The sequence below is a fragment of the Strix aluco genome, chromosome 1 (genome assembly GCF_031877795.1).
Source record: "Strix aluco isolate bStrAlu1 chromosome 1, bStrAlu1.hap1, whole genome shotgun sequence".
In the NCBI taxonomy this organism is placed as follows: domain Eukaryota; kingdom Metazoa; phylum Chordata; class Aves; order Strigiformes; family Strigidae; genus Strix; species Strix aluco.
In genome coordinates, this window is record NC_133931.1 from 124526736 (window position 1) to 124554467 (window position 27732).

At 37.3% G+C, this 27732-nt stretch overlaps 1 protein-coding gene across 10 annotated transcripts in view; it reads left to right on the plus strand.

Annotated features, from left to right (window-relative positions):
- Window positions 1–27732, plus strand: part of NEBL (nebulette) — a 270025-nt gene that overhangs the window by 192396 nt on the left and 49897 nt on the right. For 5 of the 10 annotated variants that reach the window (XM_074834260.1, XM_074834269.1, XM_074834279.1 and 2 more), the window contains 12 exons: window positions 4629–4730; window positions 6297–6398; window positions 13258–13365; window positions 14934–15038; window positions 17850–17954; window positions 19010–19117; window positions 20052–20162; window positions 23037–23147; window positions 25388–25498; window positions 26154–26264; window positions 26511–26621; window positions 27105–27209. The exons of 2 other annotated variants lie outside the window; for them this stretch is intronic. In XM_074834260.1, the coding sequence (XP_074690361.1) occupies window positions 4629–4730; window positions 6297–6398; window positions 13258–13365; window positions 14934–15038; window positions 17850–17954; window positions 19010–19117; window positions 20052–20162; window positions 23037–23147; window positions 25388–25498; window positions 26154–26264; window positions 26511–26621; window positions 27105–27209 (1290 nt within the window). The remainder of the gene's footprint in view (window positions 1–4628; window positions 4731–6296; window positions 6399–13257; window positions 13366–14933; window positions 15039–17849; window positions 17955–19009; window positions 19118–20051; window positions 20163–23036; window positions 23148–25387; window positions 25499–26153; window positions 26265–26510; window positions 26622–27104; window positions 27210–27732) is intronic. 3 more of the 10 variants (XM_074834297.1, XM_074834287.1, XM_074834305.1) reach the window with 3 other exon arrangements.

Here is a 27732-nt window from a genome sequence, read left to right on the forward strand (position 1 = left end):
TATGTGTAGCTGAGAATCACATGGGTAGAAGAAAGTATTTGAACAGTGAAATGACATGACAATTAAGTTTCTAAAGCAAAGGAAACACTTTCCGCATTGTGCCTGGGTAGAAGCTGCACATAGCATTTGATGAAGGTACTCAAAGCTGTGGATCACAATTTTGTCTTGTTTCATGATCGGGTCTGTCACTGGGCATTATGAATAGCAAAACAATGTTAAGTATTTGTACAGCAATTTTTATGTTCCACTTGGTTAAAATTACTGATTCTCCTCACAGCATTACATTGTATGAAATAAGGAAGTAGTGTTCTGATTTTACAACTAAGAAAACTGCAATAGATTCATCTGTGAACATTTAAAAAGCAGTTTGCAGATCTGAGGTTGGAGCCCTGGTGTCTTTTCTCTTACGCCTATGTACAAAACAGCGCTGCTTTTAAAATGTTAGTTGACAGTTGAGCAAAATTTTGATGCATATGTATGCTCTTTGCAGTCCGTATGATGTAATTTATAATGTATCACTCACCATCTGAATCTGAATATTTAAGAAGTCTATATTGTCTTAAGAGTAAGCTGCTTTTTCATGTTCAGGATATTGTGCAATCACAATCCACACAAAAAAAGTTTACAATCTTTCTGATAAGACCAAATCAGCTGCTCTTAAAGTTGATGTGCTTAAACACCATCAATAACATACTAAAATGTCCATGTTTGTTTTGATGCAGATCATGTTAAAGTCAAACTTCTCCTGGCTCTCTGTTCAGCATCTGCATTAAAAAAATCACCTTTCACTGACTAACTTTCTGCTGACAGTGGTTGTCAACAGCATGTCCCCCTGGACCACTTCCAACTGGTGCTGAAAATGATGTGTTTACTCCTGATGTAATTGGGACCAATCAATTTTCAAGCCCATTACTGGAAAGGATGACTGCATCAATCTGTAATGGGTCAGAAATGTGTTTGTCTCTTCTACACGAGCCGGGAAACAGTTTTCAACACCATTTGAGTGGGGATCAGAAAAGCTGTTGCCAATGATGATTGTCACCAACTAGCCATTTTCTTAGTGTTGATGTACCCCAAAGTGCAGATGAGAGAAAAGGGGGTAGAGACACAGCTGACAGGCCATTAGTTAGTGGACTTGCAGCTCTTAGAAAATACTAAGCCGGGACAAACAGTAAGAGACTAATGCTCTTGCAGATAGGTGTGCCCAGCTCCTTGCTGATTTGTGTGTGTGCATCTCAAGAGGGCAAAATGTGTTCACAGCTGCTTGTGCATATTTTAATAATTTATTGCCTATAGCTTGGAATAGTTTTGGAATTGGAACAGGGAAGAAGACAAAAGATTGCAGGAAAGGTCCGTGTCCTTTAAAACTAGGTGTGCTTGGGTCACCACGTAGCAGAAGTTTCCATTTGTTGATTGACAACCTGAGATGTTTTGCAGTGTTTTTAGAAATCTGTTTACTTTGCAGCATTGTAGTGCATTCCAATGCACTGGTACCATCATGAAAGGTGAAGCATCTTCAGGACCCTCAGCTGGAGTAAATAGACTGACGTGTTTATCCTCATTGGACCTTATGTCTTTTTAAATAAGAGCTGGAGGTTTGCCCCTATTAAAATTAGTATACTAATCATGAGCAAGGCCTGAATATTTTCCATGCTTTGCAAAAACTAGTGGCAATTCAGAGTATGTCATCACATTTAGGATTAAAGACAAGAAATGGCTTTTGTTCAGAATATCTTTTTTTAAAAAATACTCAACAACGTAACCACTTTTAATTGAAATTTCAAACTGGGGTAGAAAAACACTTTATTTGGTATTTGTAATTTACTATTTGCAGCTTAAAAACCAGAGATGGTACGGGTTTTTTTCCCTTTTTGCCCGGCTTATTTCTCATTTGCATTTCCCACTCGTCTGCTGTAACTCTCCATTTAGGTCTTTCAACTGCTCTTAAGTTGTCAGTATCTCCGTTACATTTTCCTATGCAAAGGCCAGTTTGAGCAGATATTTTGTAGACCCGTGGTCCTCATAAAAAGGAGCAATTCTTGAGCCTTTGGTGATGTTTTTTGGTAGACCCTGAGCAACCCTTTGAAGTGAAGGTTGAGTAAGGGTAATGCCTGGAGGTTCCAGTAAGGGTTTCAGCCTCTCGGTAAGGAGCTGAACCAACTCAGGAGAAAAGATGGCCCCTTCCTGGGGTGCTTCTGTTGTTTCCTTTCTTTTGTTGCTTGACCAGGCTTTGTTTTCTATTCCCCCTCTCGCAGTCTTCTCTATTTTCCATCTTCTTGGTGCCCATGGGTGCACACACCGAGCTGGTTGCTTTGCCCTGTCTACATCTGTTCCCCTGATCTCTTGGAATAGCTCTGGTTTTACTGTTCTACCGTAGCACTATTAAAAAAAAAAATCACTAGATGGAACAGAATAGCAGCTGTGTAATAGAGGCCAGCACACTGTCCCAATGGGAAAGGGTCAGCATCCAGGGATTGAGGTTATTCAGGAAATGGGAAACATATTTTTTCTTTCTTTGGCCTACCTCTGACAAACTACTGTTCTGCTGCATAACATTTTTATTCTCACCGGAGTATGACAAGCTGCAGAATGGAGCAAATATATATTGCAGACATTTGTAAAATGCTAGATGACTTTCCCTCAGACATAAGTAATAGGTATACTGGTTTAGGTGCAGGAAGAATAATAATTCACTCAGGAAAAGCTATAGCAATTGGCCTTGCATCTAATATAATTGGAAATGGTGAAATATAAAGGACTGTCACTGTCTTATTTCCCCCCCCTTTCCCCCTGAAATTAACCACAATCCATTATTTCATGTACTATATGATCATGTCATTTGGGAGCAATAAGTGACCACATTTCCTCAACTTTATCACCACTATTCTTGATTCTCTGTTGTTAAATTCACTCCATTCCTAATTTCTATTTTGAGCACATATGCTGGCCTTTAATTTGCAATTTACATGGATGATAGGGTGCTATTCAGAAACCTGTTTCTTGCTGCCTTTGTGGTTTTCACCTCACCTCATGTGGTCATTAGGATGAACAGCATATAATTAACTAAATTCATGTAAAGCCCTGAATTGCAAATGCTTGTCTGTACATCTAGTTTCTTAAAAAAATAGAGGAAATCTAAACCTAACCAAAACAAAACTTCTAGTGGTTTAAACGAAGTGTAAGAATCAGTTTCTGTTTTCTTGGTAGGTGATACTTTGGGCTGTATTCATCCAAACTATTTATTTATTTATTTTATCAGTGATTACACTTGTGTGTCACTCATTGTAGCTTAAAAATTATAAGATCTATTTGTGGGCAAGCAGCCAACAGTGAAGCCTATTTAGCTTGTCTACTTAGCTGAAGCCATATGGACACAAAATTACTTTCCTGTTGCCTGTAAAATATTTGCCAAAAAGTAAGATTTTTTTTTCTTTTCTTTTCACAATAAAATTATGTTTTTACAGACAAATTATGTTTGTTGTTGAGTGCTGCGGTTTGAGTTTGTTGCATTGTACCCAGAGTGAAACTTTGCATTGGAAATAGGAGCTAGATGTGGAGGTTGTAAGTGAAGCTTCAAGCTGAGGACTTTCTTGATTGTGAAATACTATCTTTAGAGATTGATTAACTTTGTTAAACAGCAGAAAAAAATCTAACAGACTGTCCAGTAAAGCAGGAATTACTCTGATACTATTTCCTGTAGACTTTTATTTTATGTTTTCTAACTTTTGCCTGAGACTTCAATTTGTCAGTGACTTTTGAATACCAGGGACGATTTTCGTAATCATTCAGAATAATTCAGTAAGACAGCTCTTGGAAATTAGTTTAGATTGGCACATGTACTACAGCAAGGGAGAGGAGAAAGTCTACAGACCCTGAAGAGGGAAAAGAAGGATAACTTGTGGTCTCGGAGCTCTGTAACGTCCCTGAGGTCTGTGCTGTTCCTGTGATTGCTTTGCTAAATGGAGAATGTTTGGACTCTCCTACCTGTGGTTTAGCCTTCTGGCCAAAGTTTTCTGAGCCCATTCATTAAGTCGTGGCTTTTGCACAAACAGAAAGATTCAGTCTTGTACTCCACATGCTGGAACACTCAGCCTTCTTGTTCCCGTGATTGTGTAAAGGAGCAGATAAGTGGAGTTGCTGGGAGTGGGGGATGCTGTGGTGGAGTTGTGTCATTGAATTACATACCAGCTACATGGCTGCCTATTACTAAGACGTTCACTGTGGTAGAATTACAGTTTCTGTTCAGCGTAGCTGCAATCTGCTAGGCTGTGGTGCTCAGTATCATAGGGGCGTTAGTTTATATTAAAAAGGGTACAGCATGGAAAAAATGCTGTACTCAGAAGTCATCTGAAATTTAATGATAAAACCTCATATTTGGGTCTTCGCAGTGTTATGCTTCTAAGCAAAACCATCTTTCATTTTAATATTGTCTTTTGTGCTTCTGAATTTCTTCCTTATCCTGTTAACCTGTGTGTGTGTGTTTTACTAAATAATCCCTGTCAAGCAGGACTATGTTGGAATAAGTCAGACAGAGTTCTATTGAATTTGATGGCTGAGTTGTTAACTCATTCAAAGCTTCAAACATTTTTGTTTACTTATTTTAAACAAAACTGTTTTTTGTTTGACAGGTATCCTATAAGAAGGATGTGCAAGATACTCATAGATACACTGAAGTGCTGAACAGGCCAGACATAAAAATAGCAACTGAGATAACAAAGATAATAAGTGATGTATGTTCTCATGTTACTTGTATTTTTTAGACATGCTGTTTTATTTATTCCAATTTCAGTCAGGTTGTTTAGAATGCTGCTGAAATTCTCAAATGTCTTGAGCAGAAAACCTGCAACCCCAAATCTGTTATGGAGGTTTGATTAAAAAAAACCCAAACAACCCCTTGCCAGGTGTGTTAGAAAGTTACAGGTTTCTTCTGTTTTGATGTTGACAGCATGACCTTTGCAACTATTGGTCATTGATCTAACGACAACATAAGGCTTACTAAAGTTGATTTTGTTTCAGCTTTATTCATGATAACCAGTCTCAAAATAAGTCATATGCTCGTACACTATACTGCGCTTCAGAAGACATACCAAGCCTTTTTTTCACCTCGGTACAAGAGAAACTCGCATCCCAGGACTCCCCTTCCTCCTCCTGTCTGAGCCGGCAGCGACAGGGAAATGCAATTCCCCACTGTCCTTCTGAGAGTGTGCAAACATGCTGCTTCTTGCATGGGGGCTCTCCTTCCCGAACACCCCTCTCAAATTCTTTGCCCTCCCACCGTGACATCTGCTAATGGATAGGTCAAGGAGCAGTTTGAGAAGCAGCAGTGTGTGATGCAATTTAATACTTTATTGTAGACAAGTCAAACAACATATATATATTAAAAGCCCTGAGCCACGATTTGAAGTAACTGCTAATAGTTTAGTGTGAGACTGACTAGGCACCTATGGAGAGACAGTTTTAAGAGACCTGAGATTCACCTTTGACTATTCCGAATTTTCTGAAAACCAAGAACTTCTACTAAGTCTCACGTTCAACACCCAAATTTACTAACTGCTGTTCAAGCCCTCTTTCAGTTAGAGCGGCTTTGGGAGTTTTATTTCTGTCAGTCAGTCTGTTGTTACAATGTGTCCTTGCTGATTCACAGTGCCTGAGCAATGCAAGAAGCCTATTTTAGGCAATTGGTAATTTAGTTTGTGATACCGCAAAGCACTATTGTTGATTCATCTGTGCTGTTTTCTAATGCATTGTGGAAAAAAATTGTAGGAATTTGCATGGGAGGCAGTTCAGCTGGAAAGATCATGTAACATCAACATTGTGGGACTAATTTCACTCTGTTACACCAATGCAACCTCACTGACACTGAGCAAGATTGCGGTGGTAAAACTGAAAGTGGAATTTGACCTTACATTTAAAAAAATCTGCTCCTCAGTCTAGTTTTGTTTCAAGACTGTTTTCAGCTGCTACAAATAATCCTGTGTAAAACTGCAGACCGTAGTAAAATGCTGAGCTACTGTAACTCATTCTGCCTTGATTGGGAGAACAATATTTCTCAGGCTTAAGCTATGTATTTGGTTAAAGTTGAATTTTGTGAATGCTGTGCATTGTGTTTTACAATAAATAAATACTATGTTGTTAAGGAGCTGAAGCCTGAGAAAGGCTTTCTTCAGAGATGATTAGAACAGTAGTGTCAATGCAGATCACTAAATGAGACTTTTTCCACTAGTTTTAATGCTTACATTTCTCTTGATAAAACAAAAGCAAACAATTTAATAGTGATTCATATTCTTTTTTTTAAGGCTGAGTACAAGAGAGGAAGGGGAGAGATGAATAAGGAGCCTGCTGTACTTGGAAGACCAGATTTTGAACATGCTAAAGGAGTTTCAAAACTGTTAAGCCAAGTAAGATTCTCTGTCATTTTACAATGACTTCATTCAGATATCTCGTTCCCAGTAATGCAAGAAAATATTTAGATTTTTAGATGATTATCTCTAATTGCATGAAGATTATGTTCTCAAACTTTTCATATAGTATTGCAGTGACTGGTAAATTTAAGATTTTTAGGAAACAGAATATACATTTTAATGCAAAAATACAATGAACTTTGACTGCTACAGCTCGTCTTTAGTGGAGATGGTGTATATTTATACAGATTATCTAGGATTTCTAAAATATTAACTGTATGTAATTTAGAGGCAAATTTTGCTACTCATTCAGTTTGAGTGGAACCTTACCCTGTGATTAATCCCACTGAAGTAACTAGGGTCTTTTGTGTAACTGCTTGCTAATGTGAGTAATGGGATCTGAATTTAGCCTGACATGTAAACCACCCGCCTTCCCTCCCCCTGAAACTGAACCTTTTATGTCCTACTTTCTGTTACATATTAACCTAAAAAAAAAAAAAAAAAAGAAAAAAAAGAAGAAAAATGGAGGGATTACTTTAGTCCATAACTAAAAGAAAGCTGAAAACACAAATATTCCCTCTTTTCCTCTTATGATCTTCTACTCATAAGATCTATGCATAAGACTCTACTACAGATCAGCCTGACATCGTGAAGAGGGATTTTTGACTGCTGACCCATTGTTTTTTTTCTTTTTTTCTTTTTTCTGGAGTAGTTCTTTAACAGTGCCTTGCATAATCCTAACTAGTAATCCTGTCAGGCTACACTTAGAGCTTTTGTAAACCCAGGAACAAATTCTGCCCTGCTGTAGGAGGAGGATAACACCCTTTGATAGGAGAAGGCCATGTTACCCTTCCCAGAACTAGAAAAAACTCCCAACTGTAGTAGTGTATATACTAGAAAAGTCTGAAAATCAGTGTTGTGTAACAAATAATTGTGATTTGGCTAGATAACAAACATCTTCCATAGGACTAGGATAGAATGGAATAATGTGTTGTAGAGAACAAGCTGCAAAACAGTCCAGTGTCTGTTTGCAAGAGGTTGAGCTCCTTCTGCTGCTACCAAACGTTGTCCTTGGATATCTGCTACATGATTTTCTGTTTCACACTGGACCGTCATTAACTTTGAAGCATTGATACTGCACAAAGGGAAAAAGAGAAAAATACATGTTTTTTTATTGCTTTGTTAACGATGTGTTCAGAATCAAAGTTAGTTTGTGTTTTCCAAATAGATTTCTTTCTTCCATTGTGTAATGGATCGTGTGCTCATTGCTTTGCTGATGAGCAAGTCTGCTAAGACGTTCTTTTGTGTTTAGCATCGTGCAGGCTTGAAAGTCAACCTGTGCTTTCTAAGAAGACCTGGGTGTCACTTATAGGAAAGGGAGCTGTCTGTCATTCAGCATACACCTTCAGTGGTTTTTGAAAGGGTTCATATCCAAATTTAGTGTGTGCTATCCTTTATTTCTACTCTGGCTGTCTATACACTTCTTTCCTTGCAGCCTGTTTCAGAATCTAGTGGGCTTGCAGCTGCTTGTCCTCACAAACGGGACCAAAGCAGATCCCTTTCCAATAGCCCTCTCCATCTCACTAAGCCTGGTACCCTTGAAGTTGTGGCCAACAGTCTCAACAATCAAAAACTACCAGCTGGATCATGGGGTCCTGCAGGCTGATGCTGAGCCAGCTGCATCATAGGCTTCCTCAATGCACTTTTTATCTCATTTTTATTAGATGTGCTTTTCCTCTTGGACAATGCATGCTGCATCTGCAAAAGCTTTATAATAGAGTTTCTTCACTGCCAGGGACTGGGATGGCAGCAGTTCTACTTGAGATCCTTCTACAGAAGAGAGCATTTGGTGTGCAATTTTAACTTCTTTAGAGAGTCCAAATAGTGCAGAAAGTGTGGCAGAAAGAGAGGAGCAGCTGACAAAACGTAGCTTGCTTACAGTTTATTTGTAAAGAAGATTCTTACTAAACCTTGGTGGTCCTAACTCTGCAGCCACCCGGCCTGGGTCCAAGTTTTGGGATCCTTCCTTCTCTTGTCTTCTCCTCAGTCTACACTGTTGTGGCTGCTTGCAGTGTGTGTGATGGTCCACGTACTTTTAGAAAGGGAGGCATTGCTTCAGTCTGACACTCTGCTGCCAGCCATCTGCATGCAGCAGCATGAAGGCTGTAAATACCAGGCTGCTTTTAGTAGTGGGGTGGTGCACTCAGCAATTCCATACATCCTCTGAAGGGAAGGCACTGGCCATGAGTTGTCTAATGTTTTTATATATTATTTGAATCATTATAACACTTAGACACACTGATCATAAATCAGGAGCACAGAAAAATGAAGATGACCCCTGTGTGCAAAGAGCAGGGTGGTGGGGCAGGATGAGGAATGCACCTGTGCTGTAGGAGAGGAAGAGCCCTAAATATGGGTCAGTCATGTCAGTCCTCTCCATGCAAGGATCATGAAGCAGGCTTGTAACAATTGCAAGATTTAAAAAATAATAAAGTTAACGATTTTTTTATTGTCTCCAGACTTTCTGTCTTTTAGGGTTTCCATTTGTTACTCAGCAAATGGGAGCATTTTAAACTTTCTGTGCTGAAAGTTGATAATCTCCCTTAATAGCATGAATCTATAAGCTGTGACATACAGAGAAATATTAGTTATTTGACCCTCACAGTAAATTTGCAAAGTTGACAATTCTGATGGATGTGATGGGAAGAGAAGATGATAACATGTTTTAATGTGGTGCATATGGGTAGGTAATTTAGGGAGTATAGAGAACAGGAGCAAGAAGAGGTCAGGCAGTGTGGGTGTAACCAAGGGAGAAAGCAATCAAGGCAAGCAGGAAGGCAAACAAAGTGAAGAAAATAGTGTTAATGTTTGACTGGCACTCCTGGCACTCAAGGCTCTACTAAATCGGTGTACCCCCTCTCCTTTTTTTTTTTTTTTTTTTTTTTTTTTTTTTTTTTTTTTTTAAATTTAACAAAGCTTTTGACAACAGCAGCAGCAAAAATAATAGCTCCCAGGACTAGTATATTTACCCACAGCACGTGGTAACCCCTTTCTGTTGATTTTAAACCAAATTTAAAACAGAAACTGTGTTAGCCCTTGTGAAAACATGAAGCTTGTCAATTTGCTGAATGTACATTGTATAATTTGGGTTATTTTTTGTATTTTTTATAAAAACAAGCTCTTGTTTATGTCTTCTTTGTGTTTTCTAATGCACTTTGTTAGCTTTTTCAAAGAGCTGCTGATATGAAGTATTCCCCTTATAGTGTTCAATAATTGGTTTTATGATGAATAATTTTGGATGTTCATATTTAATGCTGGATCTGGTGCTTATTGTTTCAGGCATAAAATTGTTAGATGTTGAACGTTTTTCAAAATGTACCTTCTCTGACATTGTCAGTAACAACACAAAGAGTCTAACATTTTCTCAGTCTTTCTTTGCTTTAAACTCTCCTAGTGCTTTCAGCAACCCATATAATAATTTAGCTATTTGTTTTTGTTGCATTTCCTTCAATAACTGTGTGCTCTCACAGGTTTTTCATTTTTTTAAAAATATGTTTTCATATGGTTATGAGGAAATGCTTTAGCTGCAAGTGTCTGCTTCATCCTGGGATCCCAGTGGTTGAATGATTCAATTTTTGTAGTTTCTTTGTAAATCTGAACAGTGGGGTGATGTCATCCACTTCTGAAACTGAACACTCCCTGTGTGAACAGCTTTGAACTACAGATTTGATTTAGGAATGTTGCTGCAAAGCTTCAAAAGACACTGCTCTGTCCAGCTGCAATTCTGACTTTTATAGGTTTTGTGCAAGGCCAATAAGAAGTTTGTTTATCCAGGCCTTATTTAATTCCAGTTTGGTTTTTCGGGGATGTTGTTGTGTTAAAAGCCTGCAAAGTCTGCTCTTTCTTCAGCAACAATTAGAGAGCAGCCTCCACACATTTCTTTTAAATTAACCCCTACTACATACTCTCTAAAAAAATAAACAGCCTTAAGACTTTAATTAAGATGGTAAATAAGTAGCCATCATTTTAAACCAATGATGAAATCTGTAGATAAGCTTCTACTAACAACTGTCATTTCTACTCCCACTTTTTGTTTGCTCTTCCACCATGTTACAGCATTGCTAAGACCTCCCCCCTTCAGATGTTTTAGAAATCACTGATGAAGTATTTTTCTTCCTTGTTTTTAATCAGAACCCTTTCTCTCAGACGTATTTTTGCTCTTTAAACTGCATTCATAACTTTCTCCTGTTGAAAAGCAGGATAAATACAGTGTGTGTTACTTCACAGTGACTCATCCATGGGCTTGCTCGTCTCTCTTCTCCCTCTCCCACCCCACACTTTCTTTCAAAAGGGAGAAAGAAACAGGAAAATACTGATAAAAGAGAAAGTGAATGCATGTGTAGCTTTCAATAAGACCAATCCCCTATGACAAGTCAGAGTTAAATTACTGCTGGAAGTGCTCTTGAGATACTGCCAGGGTCATCTGATATTATTGTGAGGCCTCAATTTTGCCCCAGAGCGACATGTGCAGTGGTGTTGGGGAGGAGAGCAAAGGCAATAGGCAGAGCAGCCAGACCAGGCAGCAGGGCCTAGAGGTACCAAGACATCCCTCACTGCAACAGGAATGTTTACAGTCAGGTTGGTGGGCGGTCTCCTTAAATTTGGGACTCTCCTGCACATTGGCATTAGGACACAGCCCTGTGAAAACTGGGTTCACTGGCTTTCCCTCTTTCCTTCAGTAGCAGTGATGTGATCTGAAGTGACACTAAAGAGGATTTATTACTGGAATCTCTAGATTGAATTGTATTGCTAAAAAACTCTTTTAAAAAAAGGCTTGAAATGACTGCAGCTGGAAGATGGCAAGCCAGTTGTGAGGAGAGGTCCCTTTGGCACTGATGCTTTCACAGTTAACAAGAATATCAGGGACCATGTTGTGCATTCTGCCTGCGTGCACAGTTTATGGCCATTTATTGGCTGGGCAGAAGACAGCCTGCAGTAGTAGGATACTTAAACTCTTGTGCACGATGTTGGTATGATGTGAGTTGATGCCCAAGGAGTAAAAGACAATTTTGCTCACCATACTGACTTGATCCCTGGTTTTGGAGGCTTTTTGAATCATGTATTCCAACACTGCCTGATTTTTATTAGAAGGCAAGTTTTGGATTCACCTTTTAAAAGAGAAAAGCCCTCTGATTTATTCCTTCACTGCTCGTACAGAATGTGGATTTGCCTTTGATAAAGGCAGTGTCTTTGTATTCAGATACATGCTTTTGCAATTGATCCAAAGCCAAGGCAAATATCAAACAATATGAACCAGATGAATCTACCAGAAGGCAGTAGATACTCTTTTCTAGAGTTAGTGTGAAAGATTATGAAGTTCATCATGTGTTCAGATAAAGTTTCTCTTTAAAAGTAACAATGTTTTAGAATTCCTTTCCTTTGAAAAGTTAACATAAGTTCTGGAATCATAATGTAGTTCTTGAGCATATATGGTTAGTTCTGTTTGGGTGGCTTAGTTTTGGTTTCTTGTTATCCTGATTAATGAGATAGCGGGCATCGTGGCTAAACATAACGAGGTTGTGTAAGCTAAACCATGTTGAGAGTCTTTTGAGGCAAGGAGGAACTAAAAAAGAAAAAGAAAATTCTTCCCACAACTAAAGCTGAGAAAAAAAAAAATTTGAAGGATATTGTTTGAGGTGGTTTAACCACTTTATGATACATTCATGGGGGAATAGAGAAAAAAGGAATAAGGAAAAAGCCGTGTATTTATTTAATGCAGAGCGTGGTAAATTATAATGGATGTTGCATAGGCTCAGATATCAGGTGTCTGACTAACATTCATGAAAGCAGCATAATTCAGAGTGAACTTTATTCTCCTCCATTATGCCCAGCTGTTGGAAAGAAGCAAGGCATGTGTGCAAAGTCTCCAGATGTTTGATGATCATGCACACCAAGGGGGGCAAAGAAGGGAGATTTACTATTTGTTCGATTTCATATTTTCAGATTCTGAATTCAGTTCTTCAGCATGTTCTGTCGAATTTTTGTGATTTATCTACTTTTAATGCCATTGCCTCAACATTTATATATTGCTTATTTCCTCTTATATGTTTTGTCATTCCCCCTTTTTCTTTTGAACAAGAAGAAAAGAGAGTGAAAATGATGGCAGACAGTCATTTAATTATGCTTTCTAACACTGTAATGAGGTGGGCACTGTCCTCAAGAACGGACTGTACTACAGAGAGATTCTTTGGGGTCTCATGGGACATTTCTGGCAGAATTAAAAATAGACTTGGGGGCTCTGGTGGCAGCCTAGCACAGTGAGAGTGACACATGGAACTGGTGGTGGTAAGATGTCCAAGTGGGAAGTTTGATTCTGACTTCCCACTTACAAGTGGTTGGAAAATTTACAAGTGATTAATTTTATAAGTTTTACAATTTATTAATCTTATAAATGTTTTTTATTAAAACATATTTTTCATCTCATATATGAATTGAATGATTCTCCGTGAGTAGATTATTATTGGTAGTCAAACAGTTCTGGTTTATTTGATTACTCAGGTGAGTCATATGGTTTTGTTTCTGTTTCCTTTTTATAAATCCTTCAGCATCAGTAATTGCATGTGACAATCTTAAAACTGTTTTTTTATTTTAGTAAAATTCAGATACATAAAAATTACTTTGAAACCAGCAAAAGACAGTCACAGGTGTGGCTAAACTGAGCTTCTTTAAACATCTTCATTGTTTAAAGATTTATGGATAAGGCAATTGCCTTTAATAAGCTCCTTTGTAGTCTGAATTCTCTGTGCCTTCTTTAAGTGCTACATGTTAATATTAGAAATGTTTGTTCTGGTGGAAGGTGAAATACAAAGAGCAGTTCAGTAAGGAAATGAAGAACCACCGGTACAATCCTCTTGACAGTGCTTCCTTCAAGCAAGCACAGATTGCATCCACCTTGGCAAGTGATGTAAGAGAATTTGCTTTGTATTTTACATGCATTTACATTCTGAAAAATCTGACATTTGTTCTCAAGCAGAATTTCTTTTTACGAATTACTCTGAGTAGCAGTCTCTGCTATACAGTGTGACTGTATAGCAGGTACAGCATGTTGTCCATTTCTTCCTCTGCTCTGATAAAGCCCTTCTCCAAGGGCTTGTAAAGTTTTTCATAACCATTTTAGATGAGATTTATCTTGCTTAACTTTGTGTGTCAAAAGGTATGACTGCTTAGTCTGAGATAATTGCTTGGTACTCGGTCCCTTTGTATTCAGGAAAGAAATAAACAGGTCTAGAGGGCAATTCTTCTGACCTGTTGTAGATGCCTGTCTTTAGAGGAGCAGAGTGCTGGCATCTCTCCAGTGGTTGTAGAAGGAGGTTGCATTAGCAGCTCAGATGTAGATGTCTGTTTTCAGACTTCACTCTGCCAGCTGATCTTCTGAATGTTTTTACAAAGTACAGCAGTCACTAGATTCAGCAGTGGGTGCCTGCTGCTGGAGCCAGATTGGATAAAAACATCTATATCGAGTGATAATACTGTTGGGATAATATATTTAACAGTGTGTCTAATGCTAAAAATGTGAGCTTTTCTTTAGGCCGTGATCCCAGATAGCCAAGAGACAAGCCTACATTCTCTAGTCCCGTGTTTCCAAAGTGTGGGGCACCACCCAACGGGAACAGGAGAGGCCGGCTCTGGGAAGGGTCCAACAGAATATGTAATTGTTTTCAAAATCTAAACGTTTAGTGAAAATTCATTGAAGTAATTATTATTTTAAGATATATGCAAATTGAATATCGTTGATTTGAAGTCCGCCTAAATCGGTGAAGAACATAATACGTATGTGGAGGTGACTAAAGGTATTGGTTTAAAAGATTTGTCATCCAAGATAGGTAAGGTGGCAGGTTTTCTTCCTGTAAAGATAGGCATCCAGCAATGAAATGTATGGAAAATGCTACTATAGGCTGATAGGAAGTTATGTTTTGCTACTTCATTAAGTGATTATCTTTTGCCTTAGGTGACTATATTACTTATCTTTGCTGAAAGCAATCTGTATTAAATAAATTGAGGAGCACTTCCCTTTAACTGTTTTATATACAACTTTTTTATTTGGACAGTTAGTGTAATTCCAGAATCAAGAGAAAAAGAGCGAGAATCAACAGTGTTTAACATGAGTAAACTCAAAGTATTGAGGAAGATATTCTTGATTTAAGATTTTTGGGGGTGGGGGAAAAAAAAAGGAAAAAAAGAAGTAATAATGGTTCCTTTCTAGTCTGAAAAGTCATACAAGGTGTGATTTTGTTGTAAGTGTCCTTTTTGAGGAGAAGTTTGAGTAGTTTCCAAATACATGCTCAGTAGAATGAATCCTTTATTGTTGTTCCTTTTGCTCCAAATAATAGTAAATGACCACCATCTAGTGGCTGGTAGAGATTGTTCAGGCAAGCACTTAATGCTTTCTGTTTCTGGACGGCCTCACTGTAATATGAAGCTGTGAATTATTTCGTTAATCTTTATTTTACATAACCTGAATTCTCTTTCCAGGTGAATTACAAGAAAGATTTGGAAAGCCTACATGATCCAGCCTCTGACCTACCAAACCTGCTATATTTAAACCATGCTTTAAATATCAGCAAAATGCATAGCAGTGTAAGTTGCCTTTGTAAGAATGATCTGAAAAATATATGTTGTAAGGAATGTAGTACGTGTAGTCACTGTAGAATGTATAAATTTTTGATACTTGCTTCATGGTTTCATATATAGTAGACTGTAGTGTTATAACCATAGTAGTTGGGGGATGTAGTGAAAAAAAAAAAGGGCTTTTAGGGAGAGATATTTCAGTTATTAGAACAACTACTATACTAGGTAAGAATCACACAGACTTCTGGTACTTGATCCATTTCTTCTTATGTGTCTGAAACCTTGTCTTTTTTTTCCTTTGTTGATCTAAGATACTTCTTTCCTTGCAAATCTCTTTTTGTCTAAGATCTTACTTATTGCTTTCATCTGCAAGTCTCTGTACAGAAGTGACTGTTATGCTAGTTTAATATTTGAACTTCTGCCATAAACAGCCTCTTGAGTGCTAGCTTCCCTTAGAGCTTCTCTGTCTAAACCTTTTTTCCCCTCCTAAATGTCTGAGGCTTCCTACACTGGATCAGGTAATGGACCCATACTCCATTCTGCCAAGTAACAAGACATGCCCTTGATGGGGCTGGTAGTCTGGCATAGGATGGTGATGGGGGTTGAAACAGGGAGGAAGAAGTAGGAAACCCCTGGCTTCTGTGTAGTGCTGGAGCTTCTTCCCTCACAGTTGAAGAGCACCTATGCTACATGCGCGGTGCTTGTAGGCTGGTTAGCTGCATTTGTCATCTTTACTCCAGAAACCACAGAAGGGCTGCACAAGTGCTGTGGAAAGGCATGAGTGGGTGGTACTGGGAAGGAAGATTGCTCATGGTTGGCAGGAGGTGAGCAGTTCACACACAAAGGGTTAGCCCTAATGACTGGGTCATCTTCTGAGTCAGTGCTTGCTTATGGAAGCTTATGTCTAAAATAAAATAATCCAGCCTTCCTGTCTTTACTTGAATTTTGTGTTGTTTCGTGAATTGAAACTTGGTTTTTATCTGTCTCATTCCGATATGTGAAGCTAACACTGACTATCCCCTGTTGTATGGGTAATAAAGGAGCTGATAGCTTTTACTTCCTGCATTCTTCATGTGCATTTTGGCCTAATTCTAGTTTCCTTCAGTGTAAGGTAAGATTAGCATTCTTTTTGCTGATTAAATGAACGCCTTTAGAATGAGCTTCATCAAGTCATGATTTTATCTGTAATGAGATAGAAACCTGGACTCTCCCTTAAGGCAGCTCACTTCCTGCAAAATTCATTTCTTTCTATTGCCCAGGAAGCATTGATTCATATTGTCTATGCCCTCTTCTGAGGACTCTGTAAATACTGTCTGTGATTTTTGCGTTGTCCAGGTGCTGGTGGATATTTTTTCTTGCTGCGAGCAGCAAGAAGAATGCTTTGCCAGTTCCCGAGGTCTCCACTAACTATTTGTCTTCTACAGAAATCCCATTTTCAAAATCCATCTCAGATTTGACCTCCCCATGTCATCTCTCTGATTTTAACATGGCTTAGTCTCTTGTCTTTCTCCATGCTTCTCCAATACCTTCTTTGTGTTCTCCTCCTTGTCTCTCCACAGCTCATACCAAATCTTCCTTGAAGTCTGCTTCCCCTGTATGAAACAGTCTTCCTGACTGTGCTGTTAACTGATTTAAGACTGATCATATGGTCTGTTTTTTTTTCCCTCTGAAACACAGAGCTTCTTGCTGATTGCCCAGTTTTGCTGTTTCCCTGTAGTATACCTTTCTCCCTCAAACTTTATGCTTCTCTTCATCTTTTGCGTAAGATAGCTACACCTGACCTGGTGTGGCACATTGGAACCTGTATGGTTAATTAAACTCATAAACTAATATGGTTGATTGAATTGATTTGCTGATTGACCTAGCACGTAAAAGTGTGTGCAACTTTATGAAAAAAATATACCGTAATACCAATGCAAAGCTGTTATACAAGTCAGCTTCCATGGGAATAAATTGCAACAGTTAAGACGAAACCTTGATGGGCATGTTTGGACACAAATAGACTGATTTTGACAGGTTGAACTCATCCTATTTTCATTATTTTTATGAAGGAGAGAGTTCACAAGGTGGAACTTTCCCTTCATATGTTATACATGTAAGTCTCTTTCTCATGAACTATGGAGACATAAAATTTCAAACTTTGATATATGTACAACAGCTGTTTTTTTGTTTTGCACACTGTAAATCTGTTCCTGTTGTAGAGACTTTGAGATGCTAATGAACTACAGACTAAAAAAAAGGGAACTTAGATGTGTTTCATTTTATGGAACAGGGTGAACAAATAGGATTTAAGAGACGGAATTTGGTGCCTGTAGTTAGTGTACTAAAAGGCTATGAGATTTACCTCATTTGATTTTATAAAATTATTTTTTAAATTTTGTTCCATTAGTTGAGGAATGGACTAAAAGTATGAAATCAGTATCTGTAGATAGTTTTCATTTGTTTCCACTACAGAAGTGATTTTGCTATGTGACATTTATAATGATTTCCACTAGGAGGCAAAGTCAGACTATCATATGTGTTCCTTTGCACTTCAAATACAAACAATAATGTTTATTTTCTAGTGAACATAAACATTTGACTTTTGAATGAGCAGGACAAGCATTTTCTCGAGGAATTTACAAACGCTATTTTTTATCATATCCTTTTTTTCATTTCATCACAATATTTTAAATTCAAATTCGACAGTAGAACTGAGTTGGGAGGCCCAAAATACAGTTTCTTTTATGCTTTCTCCCATAGTTATTTTAAATGGTATTTAAATTGCAGAACCTTCTGGATTTTGTTTGTTAAAACATTCTTGGATATTTTTTGTTTCAGTATGAATATAAGAAATCTTTTAAGCAAAGCAAGGGCTTCTATCATTTCACCTCGGATACAGCTGAACAAATCCATCACAAAGAAAATGCAGTGCTTCAAAGTCAGGTATACGCAATCATAAATACATTTTGCAAAGAGAAAAATGCAGCATTCTAACAGTGATTAAATCAGGCACAAAACTGCATGACAGATTACAGTGATGTGCAGTGCATATTCAATCAGAAGCACCCCATGAGGAGAGAGGAGAGTATTTTTGCAGGACCCAAACCTAGTGCAGAAGCCTGACAGGGAAAGAGATTTGTAACACTTTTCTCAAATACAGATATCACTATTTTTGAAGAGGCAAATAAATTAAAATGACATTACTCATTCTCTATATCATATTTTGATTTATAGCTATTTGCTTTCCTTTATGGCTTGTATAGAATATTCATCATACCCCACACTGATTGATTGAGATAAGTAATGTGTTTGCCCATCTTAATCAAAAGAGTGTGAATGAGTGAGTTCAGAAGGCTTGTCTGGGTTTCCAAACAAAGCGTATTTGCTTTTTGAATTAGCATAAAGTTATGCTTTGGTGTCTTAACCCTCTGTCCTTCAGTGTGATTTTGCTGCTAGCTTTAATGTCATGGTCACTGGCAGCTGTGAGGAGAATGTTGGTGCAAGACCACACCCTACTTGAGGCCATAGTTTTTCTTCCCTTTTCCCTGCTACAGGTACAAACAAAAGTGCATTTCACAAAGGTGCTCCTGAGCCTGAAGGAGAGATCTGTGGGGCCTGGCTGTGAAACAGATTTTGTTGTTGGTACAGTAACTGTGTTGTTTAATGGAAACATGACAGGGGATCCTATTGTAAAGCTGCCAACTGTTCAGACGTAGGTTATTCAGCCAAAATCATGCAATTAGTTTAAGAATTGTGATTGATGCGCCTGACTCCTGATGTCTTCAAAGTCCACCATTTTTAGGTCTGACATTTTGAAGCAAAGGAATAAAGACAATTTCCTTGTCTACCTGCCCTATTGCTCCAATGGGTTAAATTTGGGAGGAGTCTTCCAAGTCAAAACCTCTAAGGAGTATGGCTAAGACAGGGTTTGTCTGTCGCTGTGGCAAGCAACCAGATCTTCTCTCAGCTGTTAACAGCCTTTATTTTAATTTTCCTAGGTCAAGTACAAAGAGAATTATGAAAAATCTAAAGGCAGATCAATGCTGGAGTTTGTGGATACACCAATGTATCAAGTTTCAAAGGAGGCTCAAAAGATGCAAAGTGAGGTTAGTAAAAATGTGTGCTTGAACTAGTAAAATTTAGATCAACAGAGAAGCTAACAGGCATCTTGTGCTCAGGTTAAGAAAACATATGAAGCAGATCATAAAGGTTTTATGAATTGAGGATATGGTAGAATTAGTACTGAGTAGTTCTCTTTGCTATTCTGTAGCTCAGTTCTTCCTTCAAATTTGTTTCTCATAAGGCCATTGGTGCTAACACTAGACAGAGATTGTATGTAACGTCATTTAATTGAGAAGAAGCTCAAGAAGTCATCTAAATTGGAGATGACTAACTTTTTTACCTTTTGCCTTAATTCCATCTTTAATGAGGGAGGGTTCTCAGGTGGGAACGAGTGAAGCTGCAAAGCTTCACTGTGACTTAACTGAAATGTGTTCTTGCCCATTCAGCTTGGGGAGCTTAACAAGGGAGAACGACTGCTCCCAGGCTCCAGAACAGCACTGGCTGTCCTCTCAGCCCATATTTTTGTAACTTTTTATTAAAAGCTTCCAGTGATGGAGATTTTGTGACCTCCCAGGCAGTCTAGTTCAGTGCTTCACCATCCATCCCAAGAGAGAGTATTTCCCTGTGTCTCCCTTGCTGCAGTTTGATTCTGTTATTTTTGCTGTGTAATGAAAAACAGATTATTTAATCCTCTTGGAGAAACTTCTTTGTGTTTAAAACCATTACCTTGTGTGCCATTTGTCTTCTCTTTTCTCTACCAAGCAAACTGTTTCTTTCATAGGTCAGGTTAAACATTCTCTTTAAAATATCATACATATGTATTTTTGTCTAAATTTTATATGTCTTGTACAGATAATCTAGGTAATGAAATGAGTAATAAAGTTGCTTATTAATGTGATGACTGATTTATGGCATGGCTCATTTCTGGCTCTGTTTATAATGTTCTTGTACCACTAATTGTTGTTTTTGCTTCAATAGAAAATATATCGCAAAGATTTTGAAGAAGGGATCAAGGGAAGACCATCAATGGATTTAGACAAGACCCCAGAGTTTTTGCATATAAAACAAGTCACTAACCTTCTGAAAGAGGTAGAGGATTTTTCTTTTTTTTTTGTTAAGTTGTAAATGAGCAATAAGCAGTATCACTACAAGGTACTGAGTGTTGAACAATTTACTGTTAACTTGGTAGCTAAATACAAAAGTGACTTCATGAGTAAAAATTGCTGCATGTCATTTTATATTTTGGATAGTCCTGTAGTAAGAATTGATACTTTTTGAAGTTTCCTTATGAACATAAGGAAGTGATAGCTCAGCACACCTGAACCAGCAAAAAGGAGTTAAATGAACAAATCAGATGACTCCATAGAAAATGGTTTGTTGGCAGGACATTCCATCTGAGGGCCTCAGTTCTGGAATTCCTCCCTTGGGCTCAAATAGCCTAAATTTGGTGACCTTCCAGACTTGTTGCAAAAGACATCTGTTTGATAGGGTTTTGGAGAGGGCCTAGAGTTTTCTTTCCAGATAGATGAAGGGGTGGAAAGGAGGATTTCTGTTGGTGTCCAGATGGCAGTTCTTCCTTTTGAGTGATTATTTCAGGTTTATGATAGTCTGTTGTGATTATATGGTTGCCTTGAGCTGTGTGTAGTCACTTTTAACTAATATAGTTGAAATAATAATCTGTCATACATGTTATTGATGAAAATAAAGAAGACCAAAGTTCCATAATATAGCTATGATATTACATAGACTACTTTAAGCAAATTTTGTTAGAAGGTGCAAGTTTTCTGTATTTCCATTGTTTCTTTAAGATTTGTCCAATGTTCTTCATTTGTATGTGGCATAATTTAAATAACTTTTTTTCCATAAGTGAGAATCCTTCTATCTTTAGTCTTTTTATATTGTTACTCAAAACTGATTTTATGTTAGGTTTTGAGTACTGGTTGGTTCTATAGATTAGACTTACTATTTGTCCAAATTTAGAAGTAAATGTGTCAGCAAAATTCATAGTTAGAAATATCAGAGCTGCTTGATATCCTCCATTTGAATTTGGGAGTCAACAGTACCTTGTTTATATTTATTGTATTAAGAATTATGTTTTTTGCTGTGACCCATATGAACGAATTGAGGTTGCTAGAACTAAAACCCCTTGAGCCTTGTTTCTTTCCTTGTTCTTAAACAACTTATCCCAGTTTATGCTGGATCTCATATGGGTAAAGAAAAGATTTCCTTTTTGGATATTTCTTTATTATTCATCCTCTAATTAATAATTTATTCCAATAAGCCTGTCTGTCAGATAGAAAAGTCTCAAGCTAGGTCTAGTTTGCACAGTACCGTTCTGTTCGTGCATGTCCCATGTATGCCTACTGACTGGGGAAAAATGCAAATGCTTGCATTTCATTGAGTTAATCTTTCTGCACGCTGGATGTCCACAGAAGTAGTTAGTGCATGCATAGTTGCAGGTGTGCTGTAAATGTTAATCTTTGAAAATTTTGGTGTAACTTCCCTCCGTAATACTACATATGTCAAGATATTCCCTAATTCTTACCTCCTCAAGTTTTATAACTCATTAGTTAGGGAGTAAACCATGCTTGTAAGCCAGAGAGGAAGAATATGAGAAAATGGAAATGGTATTTTAATGCATAACTGCATGCATTTCATGTGATTTTTATATCCACATTCAAGGAACAGATTCCAAAACCAAAGATTACATAGGTCAAATTAATGATTGTCTTTCAAGATTTAGCAAAATGATGTATTTTTTCATAGTCAAGGATGTAGCTCAGTATTTTTGCATGAAGGTTCAGAATAAACTTTAGATAGATACTGCATGAAACAAGGAGAACCTGGAGTTATTAAAAAATGAATTATTCGGTGTCAGCTGTGTTCCAGCTTATTCTGTTGCCTTCCCACTGTAGAGAATTCTGCAAATACTTTGCATTTCGTAACAGTAAGAACTTTCTTCTCTGGAACCACTTTCACAACTCCTCCAGAAGAGATAGCTGAATTTAATAATTCTAAATTAATAGAAGTTGTTTCTTGCTTGTTGTAGGACATGCTGCTCATGATAAAGAGAAGTGCCTTTAAAAATGCCTGGTTTCCTTTTGTTTAAATAAAGAGCTTATACAGAGACAAAGGTGTTCACTGCTGCTTATGAAATTAGTATGTGATTAGGAGTATTAATTCATGTGTATATAAATCCTTCTAAAAAATACTTTCTTCAATTTTGTTCTAGTTTCTTTGCTTAAAAAAGTCTAACCCACACCTGGAGATGGGAAGAGCAATTAAAAATCCCTACAAAACTTAAAGATCTTGAACTTCAGTAAGCTTAGATCAGCTCTCTAGGAATTGGGAAGAGGAAAAAGAACCAAATGTCCATGGGCAGGTTCTAGTGTGCTTTTAATTTTATACCAAACATTTGAGTACTCTGGAGGCTGCAGTTGCTAAATGTTGATAGATCATATCAGTGCAGTGTCAAGGGCACAGAAGTGATATGGTAGGAATATTGCTTCTACATTATAATTTATCAACCAGTCATTTTAACAGGTCCTAGTATGGTGTTCAGGGCATCCATCCTGATTGTGATGCCATTAGTGGAACAGAGGTAAAAACTGCAGCACAGCATATATTGGTCTGTAAAAGCAAATGCTACTGCAGTTAAAATGTCTGTAGAGAGGCAGCTGAGGCCCCTAAACAATGTGCTAGCGCTGTATAGGAGAGGACTGTTTTTCAAGAGCACAACAGGAAAATACATGACTACATTAAAACCTTTTAACTTTTTCAACATTGTACCTTTTGATTTAATAATTTCCAATTCTATTTTAACTCTGAAACCTCTACTTCAGCTAATTCATATTTCATAGAAATTTCAAAGAGACCCTTCAGACATTTAATAAGTGGCATTTCTTTTCAGGATCTTGCATACAATATTAAGTGGAGAAATCTTTCTTTTTTTTTAATCCTTAGAAAGAGTATAGAAAAGATTTGGAAGAAGGGATAAAAGGAAAAGGAATGACAGTGTTTGAAGATACACCAGATTTGATTAGAGTGAAAAATGCAGCTCAGATATTAAATGAGGTATGTTATGCTAGTCAAGGTTCTTGATGTCATAGAAAGTTCACTCTCTATGTTATACTTGACTGAAAATACTTGATTTTTTTTTAAACATAATCTACAATGAAATATGTAAGTATTGAAACTAAGGCTATTTCTGTTTTGCTCTAAGAATATAGAAAAGCACTGGAAAAAAACAACTTACGACAAATATTTCAGATTTTCAGGGAATTAAAAGGTCAGTGGAAATTGTTAAGGGGGGTCATTAGGTACAGCACTTAAAACTGGGTTCATTTTTCCATCTATTTATTAGTTCAGCTAGTGTAATTAATACTGTAATGGAAAAAGAGTTAACTGTTAATGGACTTGTAAAGAAAAGTAAATTAAATAATTCTGAATTTTTTTGAATTACATACTTGCTATCTAAAAAAAAATGTTGGTAATGACTGCAAAGCACCTTGGGAAGATCTTTTATCCAAACAAACTATTCTACTTGTGAAAACCTTTTTCCAAAAGTAGAGTTGTTCCTGAAGAAATGGATTTTCTTGAGCTTGTGGTTTATCCAATGCAAACAGACAGGTGGAGGCTCCTTCCAGAGTGTATTTTTAGACCTGAGCTTTGGTATTATCTGTGTCAGTCTAAGTTGCTCTGAAGGTTATGTGGAAGCACATAAGTGTGCAACCTACTCTCATTTAAGGGCTGGGAGTGGAAGTGTAAGACTCCTTGATCTGTGTACTGTCTCTTGAAGACCACCCTGAGGAACTCGTGTGCTTGGCAAACCTGCGTGCTTAGCAGAGCTGCAAGCTGCGACACTGGCACGGCTGCAGCTCCCGTGGATGAGCTTGCACAGGCTGCCTGGGAAGCCGCAGTGGGGCTGGAGGGTGTGGGGAAGGAAGAGGGAAGGCAAAGCTCATGCTGCACTTCATGCCTTCGGGAATCATTCTTTCAGACTAATATATATTTATTTTATATATTTTATATTCATTTACTATGTATGTGTGTATGTATATATGTTTATTTGCACACATATACATACATAGCCATAAGAACCAGAGGGAATGCCATGCATAGGGCAAATCTGACCACTGTAAACAAGTGCAGAAATACATAGCTGTAACTCCCAGGATTCTTCTCCTTGGTGTTTTACACAATGTGAAGCTGGGAGGAAACATCTGCCATTCCACCTTTAGCAGAGAGGAAGTGAGGGATGATGTCTTTTCACAGGATAACTTACACTTTATGCAAAAACCTGTGGTTTGTGAAGTAGACAGTTGTTTTATCACATTTATTTCCACATCAGAGTGGGACAGAGATGGAAGACTGAAAGTCATTTTGCTCTTGTTCTTGTAAGTGATCAGAAGGATATTTTCCTTCTTTGTTCTAACTAGTGTTCAACCTAAAAAATAATTAACAAGAAAAGTAAGAAGAATTTTTAAAATTATTTGTATGTATTTGGAAAAAAAACCAGACCTGTTTTCCACAGGGAGAGATAAACTAGAATAGAAAAAGAGTGATTACTACTATAGTAGCAGAAAGAGCATTGCCTGAGAATCTTTTAATTTTGTATTAAATCAAAAAAAGTACAACTGTTGTATAGAGTATTTCAGTATTACATTTTAATATAATTTGCTGATGAACAAGAAATATATCCTTGCTTGGAAAAGCTGAAGATGAAATATTAATTTTGTTTCCTGGTTATTGGTTATTTATAATTTATGTTGTGAGAAAAAGGCAGCAATCATGGATGAGTACTGCCACTTGCCTGATGGCTGTGGTTCAGGAAAGACCTATTAAATGAATAAATTACAACTTCCTGCTCTGCAAGTTCACTGGGAACAATTCTATGTGGTATTAAATTTCTAACATGTAGTCTTTTCATAAATAAAATATCTTCTTAAAAGTAAAATGTGTTTCAGTTAGGCTGGCACCAAATACCAGCTTATTACACTGTGTTCTGCAGAGCTAAACTTCCCCTTTACTTTAGAGGATAATTGTAACAAGCTGTCTGGACTGATTTCCCCTCACCGTCTGCCAAATTAAAAATTCAGTGGTAGAGATTTGTACACTCAGTGAATATCTCCTGAAGTTTTTCTCCTGTCATTTGCTGTGTGTTTTCCTGACAAAAGAGTACCACAAGTCTTGAGAGTTGTGACTCATGAGATTTTTGATTGACTCTAAATTTTAAAATTGGATCTCTTGTGCAAAAATCTACCTGTAACTCTCTGGCTATTGTGACTATAATATATAAAGTTTTATCTTCACAGAAACAATACAAGAAAGACCTGGAAACTGAAATTAAAGGGAAGGGCATGCAAGTTGGTCCAGATACTCCTGAGATAAGACGAGCCAAGAAAGCTTCTGAAATTGCAAGCATGGTCAGTATGGTACCTGATAGAAGCTTTCCATTTGACAGAATGCAACAAATTATTGACATTGAGAATTCCAGGTGATGACCAATCTAGGCAGTAGCAATACCACAGATTTTACCAGATACTTAATCCGTTGAGATGCATAGAGTCTAAAAGGTGCATAATCAGGATATGGGGAAAAGTTAAGACTTCCCAGAACTTCGACGTTTCTGTCATCTTTTGCAGGTTGTGCTTGTTCCTCATGAACCATGCCTGGCCTGGGCTGTGTTCAGTAGCTGCGGGCCCTGCTGCTTGTAGATCTAAATAGTTGCTTGTTTAGTTAGGGAAAAACGATAAACAGAGTTAGAGAGATGCTAAAACCTTATGACCCCAATCTTGCAAAGCACAGCTGAGGGAGAAAGTCTTGTTTACACGTGTCTGCCAAAGCTGCAAAGACAGGTGGATGTGAAAGGCTACATCAGATTTTAAGTAAGCAGATTTTTAACTGGTCAGCAGCTGTAGCATAGTTATCTCATAGATAGATAGTACAAAGCTAATGCTGTTGGATCAAAAGTTATTAGGTGTTTTAAGAATGATCAGTGGAATCGCACAGGTTAAAGTAGGAACAATTTAATAATTTGGCTGTCAGACATGTGAGTATTTCCAACGCTATTCTTTTCAGAAAGAATACAAGAAAGACTTGGAGAATGAAATTAAAGGAAAGGGAATGGAAGTGGGCACAGATACACCTGATATACAACGAGCCAAAAAGGCTTCTGAAATTGTAAGCCAGGTGAGTATAGAATGAATCTCTTAAGATTACTATGGAAGTAAAACATAATGAGATTTTAAAAACATAAAATCTTCTTGAACATACTTGGGCGAAAAGAAATAAGCAGTGCACAATAAAAACATTAAATTAAAGAAATTAAAGAATTTGTTTTAAAGTCTGACCAGTGCTATCAGAATAGCTTTGAAGGTGGCATGTACAAATAACTGTAAAATTAGTTATGGTATTTTTTCCTTCTTTTTTCGTCAGAAAGAATATAAAAAGGATCTGGAGACTGAAATTATAGGAAAAGGGATGCAAGTTGGCCCATATACTCCTGAAATACAACGGGTCAAAAGGGCTTCAGAAATAGCAAGCCAGGTAGGCATAGTTCAAGGGCTGTATGTTTTAATTCTGTGTAACAATGAGTGCTTGACATACATGGCTCAAAATACTTCCTCTCTGTCTGTAGAGACTTTGATACCCATATTAAATTAATTTACATGTAGCAAAAAGTGTTACTGCCTGATTGTTATTTGTATTTAGGCCTGTCATGCCATGTAAATTGAATTTAATTGTTTACATCTACTTGAAGGTCTTTTTACATTACCTAATGAGAAGGTTTTGTATATCCTGACAGTGAAGGGAAAATATATAATATAGATGAGAATGTATATATTTAGTGTGGGACACAGTGTTCAGGTGTCTCACACAGACAATGATAACAATATCATGGAGGAGAGAGGTTGAAATAAATACTGTGCAAGGATGTTAAGACTCATCAGCAATAAGCATCTTTTGTTGCAGTTCGGATATTCTGAGCCCAGGAAAGCAGGAAATAAACATTTAAAAATTATTTTTCAGAAAATGTACAAAGATGAAGCAGAGAAGATGCTCTGTAACTATTCTGCTGTCCCAGACACTCCAGAGATGGAGAGGATAAAAAGTACTCAGAAAAACATCAGTTCAGTGAGTAATAGTCCTTCTCTCTTTGCTTGCAATTTTTCAGATATTTTTCAGTTTAAATAGGCTCTCTTGTGCTGCAGCATGAAATAGGGAACTTATGAGTAAATGTCCTTTGAACCATTTGCATAATTTTCCTGGCAAAAGCTGTATCACCCATTTCTTTCAATAAAAAAATACCCAGTTTTTCTAGGTGTGACACTGTTATTTTGAATTGCTAAACCACTTATACCACCTTGCCAAGCCACAGTTATTTTTAAATGAAGATCTTTTTTTTTTTTTTTCCCCATCAAGCCCCAGGAAGTACTTTATTTAAAAGGACAAAAAAATCTAAGTCTTGTTACTGTGCATATAAGATTTTCCATCTGCTTCCTATCATATGTACAGAACATCAAGATTTGGGTATAAAATTAGAACAGATCAGGTTTCATAAATATATATGTCTAATGATTTTATGTTATACTGGATATATTTTTAAATTTTATGCTAGATTTATGTTTCAGTTTATCCCTAAATAGAAATTATGAGC